At 51.5% G+C, this 17,883-nt stretch overlaps 1 protein-coding gene across 1 annotated transcript in view; it reads right to left on the bottom strand.

The window, feature by feature from the left end:
- Positions 1 to 17,883, bottom strand: part of LOC120914612 (H-2 class II histocompatibility antigen, E-S beta chain-like) — a 103,996-nt gene that overhangs the window by 46,618 nt on the left and 39,495 nt on the right. Inside the window, exon 2 of the mRNA XM_040325295.1 lies at positions 13,478 to 13,756. Coding sequence (XP_040181229.1) covers positions 13,478 to 13,756 — 279 coding nt within the window. The remainder of the gene's footprint in view (positions 1 to 13,477; positions 13,757 to 17,883) is intronic.

The following is a 17,883-nucleotide window of genomic DNA, read 5'->3' as shown; positions in this document are numbered from 1 at the left end:
ATATATATTTTTGGGATATTTATTATAGCAAAAAGTAAAAAATATTGCATATTGCATTTTTCTCAAAATTGTCGCTGTCATGGACCTTGGAATGCTGAAGTGTATCTCTTTGAAATCTGTTACACAGTGGGGGGTCTTCTGCCCTGTCTTAAGGCTAACCCCCCCCCCCCGTCCAGACGTCTCCATGGTCTGGAGGAAAAGCATTGTTCTGTGTCTGGCTATTGTGTACATTGATTACCCCCTGGGGCTTCCGTCTCATTACACATAACAGTCCTTCTAATCAAGCTATCGGACCAATCCCTGCTGACTCATTTTCAAGTCCTCATTTGCATGGCTAAGGAGGACCTGAAGGAGGACTACATGTACTTTACAATTGACCAATAGGAAAGCGGTTGTTGGGGGCGGGATGTTCCAAATTCTGTTTAAAAGTGTGTTGTGTACTTCCAATAAAAGTCTTCCTGTTTGAACTTACATACAGCCTGCCTGGTGTTTGTTCTTATGGATCCCGAACGGCACACAGCTGTAGTTCGGATCCCGGAGCCTTGGATGACCGAACCATCAGATGTTGCGATCTGCAAGCTGACTCCATAGTAGCAGAGGAGTGTCGAGAGAGCGGAAGCGAGCGAGCAAGGGTCTCGTTACAGTCGCTCTATTTTTGTTTATAGCGCGAAAAAAAAAAAACGCAGAGGTGATCAATAACCACCAAAAGAAAGCTCTATTTGTGGGGAAAAAACGGACACCAATTTTTTTTGGGAGCCACGTTGCACGACCGCGCAATTGTCAGTTAAAGCGATACAGTGCGGAATCGCAAAAAGGGGCAAGGTCCTTAACCTGCATAATGGCCCGGGTCTTAAGTGGTTAAAGGGTCACTAAAGGCAAACTTTTTTTTTTTTTAAATAACAAACATGTTATACTTACCTCCACTGTGCAGCTCGTTTTGCACAGTGTGTCCCCTAACCCTGTCTTCTGGGGTCCCTCGGCGGCTGTCTCGCCTCCTCCTCGCAAAAGCTTTCCACCTTCAATCGAGCGAGCTCGCATGGTGGTAATCTTTTGCGAGCGCGCTCCCATGATACAGCGGCGGGCATAGCCGCCGACTGTATCACTCGGCCCCGCCCCCGGCACGCCGCGTCATCCGCTGTTATTGACAGTAGCGCCAGCTAAAGGCTGCGCTGCTATCAATCCGTCCAGCCTAGCCAATCAACGGCCAGGCTGGGAACCGAAGAGGATCACATGGACGCGCGCGGGACTTTCAAGGGGTCAGGTAAGTAAAACGGGGGTTCGGGGGGGGCCGGTACCGTCGGATGTTTTTTCACCTTAAAGGATCACTAAAGGAATTTTTTTTTAGCTAAATAGCTTCCTTTACCTTACTGCAGTCCTGGTTTCATGTCCTTATTGTTCGTTTTTCCTTTGAAGTTGCTGCAATTCTGCTGTGATCTCCACACTTCCTGCTTGTCTGGCTCCTTATAACCACAGTACTGGGAGCTTTTCACGGTGGTCTAAGCTGTCATTACTGTGTGTCTAAAACTTAACAGAACCAATCAGATTCATTTTAAAAACAAAAAACTGCCCTGGATTTGTTTGTTTTTGTTCTGTGTGTCTCTCTAGTTCACAGGAACATGAAACCAGTTTAAAAGTGAAACTAACCTGCAGGCACATTATAGGATTGATTTTTATCTATTTGTAATCATTTTTAAAAGGAATCAGTTAACTATTATGTCTCTATACCCTGTAAACAGTCATTTCAGCAAAAATTTTTTTTTCCTTTAGTGACCCTTTAATGCATAGGATGCATTAAGGTGAAAAAACATTTACCTTTACAACCCCTTTAAGCCTTGTTAGGCATTTCTATGGGAGCACATTGATTTGAATAGAAGTCGCGACCGCAAGTCGGATCATCATGATGCGACTTGTGTGCTGAGAATGAAGGGGGAACCCCGGCAAAAAAATGGCACGGGGAACCCCCTACGCTGAAAAAAACGGCATGGGAGTCCCCCCAAAAGTCATACCAGATCCTTATACGAGCATGCAGCCCGGCCAGTCAGGAAAGGGGATGGGGACGAGCGAGCGCCCCCCCTCCTAAACTGTACCAGGCTGCATGCCCTCAACATGGGGGGGTAGGTGCTTTGGGGCAGGGGGGCCCTGCGCCCCCAACCCCAAAGCACCTTGTCCCCATGTTGATGAGGACAAGGGCCTCTTCCCGACAACCCGGCCGTTGGTTGTCAGGGTCTATGGGCGGGGGGGCTTATCGGAATCTGGGAACCCCTTTTAATAAGGGGGTCCCCAGATCCCGGCCCACCACCCTATGTGAATGAGTATGGGGTACATCGTATCCCTACCCATTCACCTGGGGAAAAATGTGTAAAAAATAAAACACACTAAGGTTTTTAAAGTAATTTATTAGACAGCTCTGGGGGTCTCTTCCGACTTCGGGGGTCTCTTTCGACTTCTCCGTGCTCTCCGGCCTCTTCTGCTGGGCTCCTCTGCTTTCTTCTGCCAGCTCTTTTACTAGCTTTGGCCCGGTCTTCTACATCGTCGTCTTCTTGACATGACACTCTCTTCCGCTGTAATGCCGTGTGCATGGTTGCGCATCGACTTATATAGGCATGGGGCGTGGTCACCGGGTGATGCCACCCGGTTACCCCACCCCCTTATGATGTCACCACCCAGGGCATGATGAGACAGTGATGTCATAAGGGGGCGACATCAACCGGTGACCACGCTCCATGCCTATATAAGTCTTTGCGCATCCGGCATTACAGCAGGGGAGAGCTTTGTTTCAACATCGGAAGAAGAGAAGAGGGGAGAAGACTGGGCCAACACTAGTAAAAGAGCTGGCAGAAGATAGCGGAGGAGCCCGGCAGAAGAGGTCGGAGAGCACGGAGAAGTCGGAAGAGACCCCCAAAGTCGGTAGAGACCATCAGAGCTGTCTAATAAATTTCTTTAAAAACGTTTGTAGTTCGTTTTATTTTTGACACATTTTCCCCCAGGTAAATGGGTAGGGGTACAAACAGGGTTGTCGAGAATAGGCCCTTGTCCTCATCAACATGGGGACAAGGTGCTTAGGGGTGGGAAGCGCAGTGCCCCCCATGCCCCAAAGCACAAACCCCCCCATGTTGAGGGCATGTGGCTTGGTATGGTCTGGGGGGGCACTCGCCGGTCCCCACCCCCTTTCCTGACCAACCTGGCTGCGTGCTCGGATAAGGCTCTGGTATGGATTTTGGGGGACCCCCACTGCGTTTTTTCGGTGTAGGGGGTTCCCCTTAAAATCCATACCAGACCATATCAGAAGACAGCCCATAAACTCCACTGCTCAATAAAGCTGAAAAACTTCCATGTGTGCATGGACACATAGGCTAACATAGAGTGGAGTTTATGGGCATTTAAAAAACACCCAAATTCCAATAAACTGCAGTTTATCAGCTCCAGTGTGCATGGAGCGTAATACAGTGATCAGTGGTAATACTATACACTTTCATCATACTAATGACACTGGCTGGGAAGGGGTTAACATCTAGGCTAATTAAGGGCTTAACGGTGTGCTTAACCACTTCAGCCCCGGGAGGATTTACCCCCTTCCTGACCAGGCCCCTTTTTCCAATTTGGCACTGTACCCAAACAAAATTGATGTCCTTTTTTCCCCACAAATAGAGCTTTCTTTTGGTGGTATTTGATCACCTCTGACGTTTTTATTTTTTGCGTTATAAACAAAAAAAAAAAAAAAGGAGCACCAATTTTGAAAAAAATTCTATATTTTTAACTTTTTGCTATAATAAACATCCCCAAAAAATATATAAAAAACTCATTTCTTCCTCAGCTTAGACCAATATGTATTCTTCTACATATTTAAAAAAACAAAAAATAATAAAAAAAAAAAAACAAAAAAAAACGCAATAAGCGTATATTGGTTGGTTTGCGCAAAAATTATCGCGTCTACAAAAAAGAGATTTTTAATACAGCTTACCTGTAAAATCTTTTTCTTGGAGTACATCACGGGACACAGAGCGGCATTCATTACTATATGGGTTATATGGAGTACCTTCAGGTGATAGACACTGGCAATCTCAAACAGGAAATGCCCCTCCCTATATAACCCCCTCCCATAGGAGGAGTACCTCAGTTTTGTAGCAAGCAGTATCCCTCCCAAAATGGTCCCCAAAAGAGGGGTGGGAGCTCTGTGTCCCGTGATGTACTCCAAGAAAAAGATTTTACAGGTAAGCTGTATTAAAAATCTCTTTTTCTTTATCGTTACATCACGGGACACAGAGCGGCATTCATTACTATATGGGATGTCCCAAAGCAATGCTTACAATGAGGGGAGGGAGAACATCTCCAAGACAAAAGGATTTAATTTAGAGATATACTCAAATCATAATAAATCCAACTTAGTTGAGAAAAATAATCTTAAATTTTAAATTTAACTCAAACAAGAGGAGCCCCCGGAATCCGAGGGTCTCAAACTGCAGCCTGCAGCACTGCCTGCCCGAAGGCAGTATCAGTATTCCTTCTTACGTCCAACTTGTAGAATTTTGTAAATGTGTGGACAGAAGACCAGGTTGCCGCCTTGCAAACTTGAGCCATAGAGATCTGGTGGTGTGCTGCCCAGGAGGCGCCCATGGCTCTAGTAGAATGAGCCTTTAATGATACTGGAGGAGGCAACCCCTTCAAGCCGTAGGCCTGAGTGATTAATTGCTTAATCCACCTAGAAATGGTGGACTTTGCAGCTGCCTGCCCCTTCTTGGGCCCATCCGGTAGAATGAACAGCACATCTGTTTTCCGGATCTTCTTTGTAGCTTTAAGATAGGCCTTCATGGCCCTGACAATATCCAAGGTATGCAGCAACCCTTCCTTTCTGGAAGTAGGTTTAGGAAAGAAGGATGGTAATACCAAATCCTGGTTCAAATGAAAACTGGATATAACCTTCGGTAGGAAGGAAGGATGAGGGCGGAGAACGACCCTGTCCTTATGAAAAATAAGATATGGTTCCTTACAGGATAAGGCCGCCAGTTCCGAAACTCTTCTTGCGGAAACTATGGCAACCAAAAATACTAACTTCCTTGTCAGCAAAACCAAAGGAATTTCAGCCAACGGCTCAAACGGTTGTTTCTGTAAACTTGACAGAACAAGATTTAAATCCCACGGACAAAGCGGGGATTTAACAGGAGGTTTAATACGTAAGACCCCTTGAAGGAAGGTCTGAACCAGCGAGTGGGTGGCCAGCGGCCGCTGAAACCACACTGACAGAGCAGAAATCTGTCCTTTGATTGTGCTTAATGCCAATCCTTTATCCACTCCTAGCTGGAGAAAACTTAAAACTCTATCGATGGTGAACTTGCGAGGAAGCCATAGCTTGGACTCACACCAGCCTACATAGGCCTTCCAGACTCTGTGATAAATCACCCTAGAGACCGGTTTCCTGGCTCTGATTAGGGTAGAGATTACTTTCTGAGACAGACCTCTACCCCTGAGAATCAGGGATTCAGCCTCCAGGCCGTCAAATTTAGATGCCGTAAGGCAGGGTGGAGGATCGGACCTTGCGATAGCAGGTCTGGCCTTAGAGGCAGAGTCCAAGGGTCTCCCACTACCATCCTTAGGATTAGTGAGTACCATGCCCTTCTGGGCCATGCTGGAGCTACCAGGATAACTGGTATGTGCTCCACCCGGATCCTGTGCAGCAGGCGGGGTAGTAACTGGAGCGGGGGAAACGCATAAAGCAGTTTGAACTGATGCCAAGGGCAAACCAGCGCATCGGTTCCGCAGGCCATCGGATCCCTTGAGCGGGACATGAATCTGTCTAGCTTCTTGTTGAGTCTCGATGCCATGATATCCACGTCCGGCACTCCCCATCTTTGGCAGAGTGCTTGAAAGACTTGTGGATGCAGAGACCATTCCCCCGGCCATAGAGTCTGGCGGCTTAAGAAGTCCGCCTGAAAGTTGTCCACTCCTGGAATAAATATTGCCGATATGCAGGGCACATGAGCCTCTGCCCATAGGAGAATCAAGCTCACCTCTCTCTGAGCGGCTTGACTCCTGGTTCCCCCTTGGTGATTTATGTATGCCACGGCCGTTGCATTGTCTGATTGAATTCTCACCGGGAACCCCTGCAATTTTGACGTCCAAGCCCTGAGGGCTAGTCGAGCAGCTCTGAGCTCCAAGATGTTGATGGGCAACTGCTTCTCTAGCTTTGCCCAAGTACCTTGGCGAGTGCAACCATCCAAAATTGCTCCCCAGCCCGTCAGGCTGGCGTCTGTGGTCACTATCTTCCAAGCCACTGGGCTGAAAGACTTCCCCTTCAGTAGATTCTGAGGGTCTAACCACCAACACAGACTTTGTCGGACTCTTGATGAGAGCGGCAACGGGATATCCAAGGCCTGTGGCCTTCTGCTCCATGCTGACAGAATGGCTGCCTGCAGGATGCGAGTGTGGCTCTGGGCGTATGGTACCGCCTCGAATGTGGCCACCATCTTGCCTAGTAACCTCATACTTAGGCGAATAGTCGGTTCCTTTTTGCTTAGAACCAGTAGGATTAACTCCTTGATGGCTTTGACCTTCCTCAGAGGTAGGAACACTCTTTGTTGTTCTGTGTCTAATCTCATGCCGAGATATTCCAACTGCCTTGTGGGCAGGAAAGCTGACTTTTCTCGATTTAGGACCCAGCCGAACCTCTCGAGGTATTGGACCGTGAGGGCCACTGCTCGCTCCAAGCCGGGAGACGAGTGATCTATGACTAGGAGGTCGTCCAGGTATGCTAGGATCGTGACCCCTTGGATCCTTAGCTTGGCTAGGATTGGAGCTAGGACCTTCGTGAACACCCGGGGGGCCGTAGCCAACCCGAAGGGAAGCGCCACGAATTGGAAATGACGTGAAGCCACCATGAAGCGTAGATATCTTTGATATGGCTGATAAATTGGAACATGAAGGTAGGCATCCTTTATGTCTATGGACGCCATGAAGTCGTCCCTTTGGAGTGTGGCAGCTGCTGACCGCACGGATTCCATCCGAAATGAGCGGACCTTTAGGTATGCATTTACCATCTTTAGGTCCAAAATTGGCCTGACATCTCCATTGGCCTTTGGGATGATGAATAGGTTGGAGTAGAAGCCCAGCCCCTGTTCCAGGACTGGTACCTCTACTATTACTTCCTGGGAAAGTAGATGATCTAATGCCGATCTTAATGCGGCTCCCTTCTCCGGATCGTTTGGAATCCTCGACTCCTGGAAATGAGGAGGAGGAAACCTTAGGAAATCTAGTTTGTAGCCTGTGGCCACGGAAGACCGTACCCACTCGTCGGGAATGCTGGCTTCCCAAATCTCTGAAAAGAGTCGCAGCCTTCCCCCCACCTTCGTGGGTGGGGGCGCCCCTTCATAAGGTTGGCTTGGGGGCTGGTTTTGCTGGTTTGCGAAACCACTGCCTTTTGCCTCTAACAGCCTGTCCTTGTGATCTGCTGTTGAAGCCGAAGCTTGCTTTTGCAGGAGGCCGTCGATACTGCTTAGCATTAGAGGGCCCCTGCCCAGGGGAATACTGTCGTTTAAACGCAGGCCCCTGAACCTTCTTCTTAGTTGGCAAGAGAGTACTCTTGCCGCTTGAAATGGTCTGAATGTATTTATCTAGGTCTTCTCTGAAGAGTCGTCCTCCATGGAAGGGGAACCCTACCAGGAGCTTCTTGCATGGGGGCTCAGCCTCCCAGCTTTTTAACCATAAGAGTCTTCTCATATGGATAAGGGATAACGATAAACGTGACGCTTGCTGGATAGAATCCTTGATTGCGTCTACCGTAAAACATATGGCCTTAGGGACATCCGAAAATTCTTCTGCCTGCTGAGCAGGAATAAGTTTAAGCATCTGCTTAAATTGATCCGATAATGCTTGAGCGACCCCAATCGCGGCCACAGCTGGCTGTACTACTGCCCCTGCAGCAGTGAAGGAGTTCTTAAGTAGTGCTTCCAAGCGCTTATCAACTGGATCCTTGAACACCTGTATGTTTTCTACAGGGCATGTTAACGATTTGTTAACACATGAGATGGCTGCGTCCACTGCAGGAGTAGCCCATCTTTTGGAAAATTTATCTTCCATAGGATATAGGACAGAGAATCTTTTAGGTGGTAAGAAGATCTTATCTGGCTTGTTCCAATCTTGGAACAAAACTCCCTCTAATAGAGGATGGATCGGAAACACAGCATTGCTTTGAGGCGCCCTCAGTGAGCCCAAAGCTGAAACCGTCGATACCTGGAGATCTGGTACTGGCAAGTTGAATGCCTTATGGACCAAGTCCGACAATCCTTGAATCCACCAGCTCTCCCTCAGGGAGACTGCCCCAGACTCCTCTGTATCCGGATCCTCGATCCCTGAACCTACTTGGTCCTTGTCCAAGAGGTCGTCCAATTCCCCTGAGGAAAGGACCTCCTCTTCTGAGGGTCCGCGCTCGGGCGACGGAGATCTATTCCGCTTACTGCCCCGCATAGCTGCGGCTATCATTTTTCCCATGCTTTTCTGCATCTCTTTTAAAGAGGTGAGTAATACCTCCTCCGTGACCATCTTAGGGTTGGACTGACTCGCGTCAGCTCCAGCCCCAGATCCCGATGGCCCCAAGGCTCCCTGTGGGGAAAGCAGCGGCATAGCTTTGTCCGAGACCTCAGACTCTCTGGGGGAATCCCCACCTCTTGTACCCTCTGACTGTTTTTTGATGCCATGGTACAATACCGAGGTACACCTGCTACTTATTGGTACCTGGGACTTTATAAATAGTTAAATGCCCAAACACCTGTTTGGGGGAAAAAAATGCTTCCTCTCCCCTAGATGACACTTTTTTCTTTTTTTTTTTTTTTTTCAAATCTAGGAAAGAAAAAACATTCTGTCCCCCTGAGTAGTATTGCAAGAAAAACTATGAGATGGAAAAGAAACAGCCTATTCCTAAGCTTGAAAACAATCTTCTGAAGACTGTAATATTCTTTCTGGCCACTGTGTGTCCTCGGCGCCCCGTGCTTCGCTCTGGTCTTTCCTCCCCTAGTTCCAAGTAATGAATGAGCTGTCTGGAACACATAAGGAAGGGCCGCCCCTTCCTTAAGCCACTGACCCGCCCTTCCCCCCAGCTAAACGGCGCCAATTGCGCCTATAATACGTGAACGCGCGCCGCGCGCGCGCCCGCCGACAGGGGGGGGGGTTGGGAGGAAGGGACCTCTCTGCTCCAGCAAACTGCAGCCGCAGCCTGGAACACACGAGGAGGTCAGCGTTTTGCCTGCTTTGCAGGCTCTGAGGAGGAAGACTGAATGGAGCATCGCCTGGAGGCTTGCAGGTAAGCACAGCTCTCTGACACACACATACACTTTATACACAGGCCCCACTCAATGCTTTTCCAACACTACAAGGGAGGTCACATCTTATGGGGAATAATACATATAGAGCCATCCTATCTTTATGATATGTGACTGGTTTGCCAGATGCAGTGCATAACTTTAGGCATGTCCCCTGTGACCCCCCAGAAAAAACCTGCTAAGAACCAAGTTCCGCAAGTTTTCCCCTCACTTACCTGCTCCATGCCGCAGGACTTTGCCAAGCAAGAGGCCCAATCTTCCCCCATCTCGGTGGGGATGTCTAGACCTTCAGGCCCTGGGAACCTTCTTCTTCCTTGAAGGATCCACTGTCCTGGGCCCATATAGCACCCTGGCAACAGAAAACATTAGGCACCCAAAGGTTTTCTAAGTTCTGGGCCCAGGGTCCAGCTCTCTAAAAAGAAAAGCATTATGGGCTATACCCCAAGGGTTTGGGGTCCGGTTACTGACCACTTTAGCGCTGAGGCTTTTTTGGACAGAACCGGTTAGCTCACCTAATCCCAAGGATGCGGAGGCAAGCTAAACCATGACTAACACCTAAGACACTGGCGTAAAAACTGAGGTACTCCTCCTATGGGAGGGGGTTATATAGGGAGGGGCATTTCCTGTTTGAGATTGCCAGTGTCTATCACCTGAAGGTACTCCATATAACCCATATAGTAATGAATGCCGCTCTGTGTCCCGTGATGTAACGATAAAGAAATAGGGGATAGATTTATGACATTTTTATTATTATTTGTTATTATTAGTAATAGGGTGACCACATCTCCAAACTGCCATTCAGGGACACACACCCATATTTTTTTGCCGACTTTTGGGGCGGGGGTGTATGAAATCAGCGGGCCCGTGTGCAAGATCAAATGTGGGCCCTAGGCATCAAGGAGAACAACAATATGTTGCACAAAGCGCGTTGTGGTGAACAGTGGACATGTCTTAAATTGCGCTAAATATTGGCTTAAAGGGGGTGTTATTAAAGAGAGTCGGGGATGACTTATATAGTGCAGAATGTGGTAATGCAGAGTGTATGGCGGTGGGCCATATGTACAGGAGAGGAGTGCGGAGTGTATGGAGGGGGTAGTTAGTGGAGAGAGGAGTGCCATACCACCTCCTAAAAGTCTGTCATCACCTTGGTGGTGAGGCACTCCGAAGGATGTAAGGGGGCACTCTGGAGAAACTAAAGGGAGGAAGTAAGAAGGCACTCTGGAGGCACACAGATAGTACCACCAGAGTGCCCCCTGCAGAGAGTCCTGAGGAGTGATGGCCATTAATCCATGCCAGAGCACACCAACCACCTCATGGCTGACCTATTCCACTACTGCTTGCTCTCTCCCTGCCACAGCCCTGTAGAGGCCGCAGAGTAGTCAGAGGGGCCGCAGAGTAGTCAGAGGGGCCGCAGAGTAGTCAGAGGGGCCGTGGGATGGACAAAGGGATGGACCGTGGAATGGACCGGGGGGGGGATGGACAGGGGGACCGTGGGGTGGACAGAGGGACCGTGGGGTGGACAGAGGGACAGTGGGGCGGACAGAGGGACAGTCACACTGGAGCGGTGCGCTAGCAGGACGGTAAAAAAAAGTCCTGCTAGCAGCATCTTTGGAGCCCTGTGTATACCGCTCCTCCACTGCTACTGCCCATTGAAATCAATGGGCACCGCGGCTATACCGCACTTTGCGGGTGGTTTTAACCCTTTTTAGGCCACTAGCGGGGATTAAAAGCGCCCTGCTAGCGGCCAAATACCCCCGCAAATACGACGATAAATCACCACTAAAAATAGCGGTGCTTTACCGCCGATGCCCCAGTGTGAAAGGGGCCTTACTGCTCACTGTCTAAAGCTCTATAGTGAGGAGGTTACAAAACTGTTGGCCAGGGGGATAGAGAGCATAACAGTCACTGGTCTTATGAAATGGAGGTTAAAATGATTGTAAAGTCTTGCTTTGTTTTACATTAAAATAATAAACATGCTGCTCCGTGTAATGGTTTTGCACAGAGCAGCCTGGATCCTCCTCTTGTCGGGTCCCTCTTCTGTGAACCTGGCCCCTCCCTCCTGTTGAGTGACCCACACAGCAAGCAGCATGCTATGGGGACACCCGAGCCGAGCTGAACTTAATGGCACCCCCAAATCAGTTTGCATATCGCAGTGCGATCTGCAAATTTGGACAGGAATTGGATCGCATGGGTGTGAACACCCAGGGCTCGAGTCCTGCGGGAACGCATGGGAACGACCTTCCTGTACTTTTTCCACAGCAGGATCGCCATTCTCATCAAGGTGCACCCGTCCTCCCCTACCTCGGTCCACCTATTCCTCTTCCAGTGGAAGCTGTAACAAAGTCCTGGCTCTAGTGATGGGGGAACACTGATCCAATGGCAAATTGAATCAGTGTGATGTAAATTATAGGAGCCGGGACTTTGTTACAGCTGCCACTGGAGGAGGAGGAGGTGGACAGAGAGGGGAGGATGGGGTCACGCTGGGATATTCAAATCCCAGATTCAGACACATGCCAGGCTTTATTGCTAGACACAGATCAGGCTGCATTGCTGCACACTAATCGGGCTGCATTTGATGGACACTGGCAAGGCCGCATTTGATAGGCACTGGTAAGACTGCATTGGTGGGCACTGGTAAGGCCGTATTTGGTGGGCACTGGCTAGGCTGTATTTGGTGGGCACTGATCAGGCTGCAATTGATGGGCACTGATCAATCTGCATTGATGGGCACTGGCAAGGCTGCATTGATGGGCACTGATCAGGCTGCATTTGATGGGCAATGAGGAGTGAGCGGCCCAGGCCCCCACAATCAATACATTCTGTGCTATATTTATTTGTTTAATGCATGTGAATTTTAGATGTGTCCTCGACTCATAAACTGGCTCTTCACAATAAATATTGCAGCTTCTTCGTTAAAAAAAGTAGTACATAAAACATACATATACTGGCCCAGATTCAAGAAGCTATTGCGCCCGCGCAACCATAGGTTGCGCGGCGCAATAGCTGTTTTGCTCCCGCGTAACGAATGCCCCTGATTCAGGAACATCGCTACGCGGACTGCAGCCTAGGATATGACAGACATAAGCCTCCTTATGCCTTCATATCTCAGGCTGCATTCTTGCGTTGGCCGCTAGGGGGCGCGGCCATTGTGATCGGCGTATAGTATGCAAATTGCATACTACCACCGATTCACAAAAGTTGCACGGGCCCTGCGCACGCAAGGTACGGAGTTTCCGTACGGCGACTTTAGCGTAAGGCTGCTCCTACTCATAGTAGGCGCAGCCAATGCTAAAGTATAGCCGCCCTTCCCGCTCGTGAAATTTAAATTTCACGTCGTTTACGTAAGTGATTCGTGAATGGCGCTGGACGCCATTCACGTTCACTTAGAAGCAAATGACGTCCTTGCGACGTCATTTGCCGCAATGCACGTCGGGAAAGTTTCCCGACGGAGCATGCGCTGTTCGCTCGGCGCGGGAGCGCGCCTAATTTAAATGATTCCCGCCCCCGGCGGGATCATTTACATTAGGCGCCCTTACGCAGGGCAAATTAGCATAGCGCCCGCGCAATTTACGGAGCTACTGCTCCGTGAATCGCGGGCAAATCGAAATATTTGCGTGGGCGCAGAGCAAAAATCGTTGCCCTTTGCCCACGCAAATATTGCGCGGTTCTACCTGAATCTGGGCCACTGTGTGTGTGTGATATATATATATACACACACACACGCAATTTATTTTTGAGGTGGGTGGGGAATCTTGGGTGAGTTCCCACACTTTTTTCCCCCAGGACTTGACCCCTGGCTCAGGTGAGTAATTAGGGGGGGCTGCTACATGTATAGAGTGCATTTAGATAAAAAAAACTTCTGACTTTACAACCATTGTAAGGGGAAAGAGTGCTGCAAACCATTAGGGGGATCTTATCGCTACCTGGATAGCAATCCATGGAAAGAAGTAGGTTTTGCTAAAAGACGGAACCTTTACAATGACGGATTGATATTTCTGCCTGGAGTTCTGCTTTAATATGTCTGCAAACCATCATCTCAGTATGATAGACATCCATAGGACCCCCTCCCCCCATGCCTACATTCTCAGATGTCTCATAGTTATGTATACACAGAATGTCAGACAATCATTGATGTCAGTATATAATACACATCCATAGGACACACTCACCTCTCCTCCCTGTGATCCCCACATTCTCAGATACTCCATAGTTGTGTATACAGAATGTCTGCACATAGGCCTTCAGTTGTTCTATGATGTCCTTATTCTTGTTCCAGTATTCAGCATCGGGTCTCCCGATCTCCGTCTTCGCTATGTAATATCCGACATCGCTGTCAAAGTAGACAATCTCCTCCTGATTGTAGAAATATCTGCGCAGAAACTTCACCCTCTGAGTGCCGTTCATATAGTGACATTCATCCTTCCCTTCAATAACATAATCAGCGGGTTCTGTGGATGAAGAGCGGAGATATTATACCGGGATGGTGTCACATATCTGTCCGTGTGTCCCCCAACCCCCACACAGCCCGGACTAATGAACGAAGCTCAGAGCCCCGATACACTATACAGTCCTGACATCTGATGTGATAAACGGCCCAGGGAACCCCATAACACCGGGGGGAGACCTAATCCGGGGAAGAAAAGAAAGACCATAACACTGCATGTAGCATGACACTCACTATCACGTGTAAGACGCTACTGCGCATGCGCCGGTTTCAGACAAAAGAAACCGAGCGCAGAGCTGCTCACGAGCTCCATACAGCTGACTCGGATTAACCCCTCACACGCCGATCGATCGGCTACACACAGGAAGACACGAGCTCCAACTAGATGACAGCAGCTGCGGGACATGGCGAACACGCAAGCTGGTTGCGAGGAGGGGACAGTAACAAGCTGTATCACATACAGACACACTAGCTGGATGGGGAGCACTGACCCCGCCCCGTATGATGGAGGAGGGGGAGCACTGACCCCCGTATGATGGAGGGGGGGGCACTGACCCCTGTATGATGGAGGGGGGGGGCACTGACCCCTGTATGATGGAGGAGGGGGAGCACTGACCCCTGTATGATGAAGGAGGAGGAGCACTGACCCCTGTATGATGGAGGAGGGGGAGCACTGACCCCTGTATGATGAAGGAGGGGGGGCACTGACCCCTGTATGATGGAGGAGGGGGAGCACTGACCCCTGTATGATGGAGGAGGGGGAGCACTGACCCCCGTATGATGAAGGAGGGGGGAGCACTGACCCCTGTATGATGGAGGAGGGGGAGCACTGACCCCTGAATGATGAAGGAGGGGGAGCACTGACCCCTGTATGATGGAGGAGGGGGAGCACTGACCCCTGTATGATGGAGGGGGAGCACTGACCCCCGTATGATGGAGGAGGGGGAGCACTGACCCCCGTATGATGGAGGGGGGAGCACTGACCCCCGTATGATGGAGGAGGGGGAGCACTGACCCCCGTATGATGAAGGAGGGGGAGCACTGACCCCCGTATGATGGAGGAGGGGGAGCACTGACCCCTGTATGATGGAGGAGGGGGAGCACTGACCCCCGTATGATGAAGGAGGGGGAGCACTGACCCCCGTATGATGGAGGAGGGGGAGCACTGACCCCCGTATGATGGAGGAGGGGGAGCACTGACCCCTGTATGATGAAGGAGGGGGAGCACTGACCCCTGTATGATGGAGGAGGGGGAGCACTGACCCCTGTATGATGGAGGAGGAGGAGCACTGACCCCTGTATGATGGAGGAGGGGGAGCACTGACCCCTGTATGATGGAGGAGGGGGAGCACTGACCCCTGTATGATGGAGGAGGAGGAGCACTGACCCCTGTATGATGAAGGAGGGGGAGCACTGACCCCTGTATGATGAAGGAGGGGGGAGCACTGACCCCTGTATGATGGAGGGGGGAGCACTGACCCCTGTATGATGGAGGAGGGGGAGCACTGACCCCTGTATGATGGAGGAGGGGGAGCACTGACCCCTGTATGATGGAGGAGGGGGAGCACTGACCCCTGTATGATGGAGGAGGGGGAGCACTGACCCCTGTATGATGGAGGAGGGGGAGCACTGACCCCTGTATGATGGAGGAGGGGGAGCACTGACCCCTGTATGATGGAGGAGGGGGAGCACTGACCCCTGTATGATGAAGGAGGGGGGAGCACTGACCCCTGTATGATGGAGGGGGAGCACTGACCCCTGTATGATGGAGGAGGGGGAGCACTGACCCCCGTATGATGGAGGGGGGAGCACTGACCCCCGTATGATGGAGGAGGGGGAGCACTGACCCCTGTATGATGGAGGAGGGGAGCACTGACCCCTGTATGATGGAGGAGGGGAGCACTGACCCCTGTATGATGGAGGAGGAGGAGCACTGACCCCTGTATGATGAAGGAGGGGGAGCACTGACCCCTGTATGATGGAGGAGGGGGAGCACTGACCCCCGTATGATGGAGGAGGGGGAGCACTGACCCCTGTATGATGGAGGAGGGGGGAGCACTGACCCCTGTATGATGGAGGGGGAGCACTGACCCCCGTATGATGAAGGAGGGGGGAGCACTGACCCCCGTATGATGGAGGAGGGGGAGCACTGACCCCTGTATGATGGAGGAGGGGGAGCACTGACCCCTGTATGATGGAGGAGGGGGAGCACTGACCCCCGTATGATGGAGGAGGGGGAGCACTGACCCCTGTATGATGGAGGAGGGGGGAGCACTGACCCCTGTATGATGGAGGGGGAGCACTGACCCCCGTATGATGAAGGAGGGGGGAGCACTGACCCCTGTATGATGGAGGAGGGGGAGCACTGACCCCTGTATGATGGAGGAGGGGGAGCACTGACCCCTGTATGATGGAGGAGGGGGAGCACTGACCCCTGTATGATGAAGGAGGGGGAGCACTGACCCCTGTATGATGAAGGAGGGGGAGCACTGACCCCTGTATGATGAAGGAGGGGGAGCACTGACCCCTGTATGATGGAGGAGGGGGAGCACTGACCCCTGTATGATGGAGGAGGGGGAGCACTGACCCCCGTATGATGAAGGAGGGGGGAGCACTGACCCCTGTATGATGGAGGAGGGGGAGCACTGACCCCTGAATGATGGAGGAGGGGGAGCACTGACCCCTGTATGATGGAGGAGGGGGAGCACTGACCCCTGTATGATGAAGGAGGGGGAGCACTGACCCCCGTATGATGGAGGAGGGGGAGCACTGACCCCCGTATGATGAAGGAGGGGGAGCACTGACCCCTGTATGATGGAGGAGGGGGAGCACTGACCCCCGTATGATGGAGGAGGGGGAGCACTGACCCCCGTATGATGGAGGAGGGGGAGCACTGACCCCTGTATGATGAAGGAGGGGGAGCACTGACCCCTGTATGATGGAGGAGGGGGAGCACTGACCCCTGTATGATGGAGGAGGGGGAGCACTGACCCCTGTATGATGGAGGAGGGGGAGCACTGACCCCTGTATGATGGAGGAGGGGGAGCACTGACCGATGTATGATGGAGGAGGGGGAGCACTGACCCCTGTATGATGGAGGAGGGGGAGCACTGACCCCTGTATGATGGAGGAGGGGGAGCACTGACCCCTGAATGATGGAGGAGGGGGAGCACTGACCCCTGAATGATGGAGGAGGGGGAGCACTGACCCCTGTATGATGGAGGAGGGGGAGCACTGACCCCTGTATGATGGAGGAGGGGGAGCACTGACCCCTGTATGAAGGAGGAGGGGGAGCACTGACCCCTGTATGATGGAGGAGGGGGAGCACTGACCCCTGTATGATGAAGGAGGGGGAGCACTGACCCCTGTATGATGGAGGAGGGGGAGCACTGACCCCCGTATGATGAAGGAGGGGGAGCACTGACCCCTGTATGATGGAGGAGGGGGAGCACTGACCCCCGTATGATGAAGGAGGGGGAGCACTGACCCCTGTATGATGGAGGAGGGGGAGCACTGACCCCCGTATGATGGAGGAGGGGGAGCACTGACCCCTGTATGATGGAGGAGGGGGAGCACTGACCCCTGTATGAGGGGGAGCACTGACCCCTGTATGATGGAGGAGGGGGGAGCACTGACCCCTGTATGATGGAGGGGGAGCACTGACCCCTGTATGATGGAGGGGGAGCACTGACCCCTGTATGATGGAGGAGGGGGAGCACTGACCCCTGTATGATGGAGGGGGAGCACTGACCCCTGTATGATGGAGGGGGAGCACTGAACCCTGTATGATGGAGGGGGAGCACTGACCCCTGTATGATGGAGGAGGAGCACTGACCCCTGTATGATGGAGGAGGAGGAGCACTGACCCCTGTATGATGGAGGAGGGGGATTACTGACCCCTGTATGATGGAGGAGGAGCACTGACCCCTGTATGATGGAGGAGGGGGAGCACTGACCCCTGTATGATGGAGGAGGGGGAGCACTGACCCCTGTATGATGGAGGAGGGGGAGCACTGACCCCTGTATGATGAAGGAGGGGGAGCACTGACCCCTGTATGATGGAGGAGGGGGGAGCACTGACCCCCGTATGATGGAGGAGGGGGAGCACTGACCCCTGTATGATGGAGGAGG

Source organism: Rana temporaria, chromosome 9 (assembly GCF_905171775.1).
Source record: "Rana temporaria chromosome 9, aRanTem1.1, whole genome shotgun sequence".
In the NCBI taxonomy this organism is placed as follows: Eukaryota; Metazoa; Chordata; class Amphibia; order Anura; family Ranidae; genus Rana; species Rana temporaria.
This window is presented reverse-complemented; position numbering and strand designations above follow the sequence as displayed.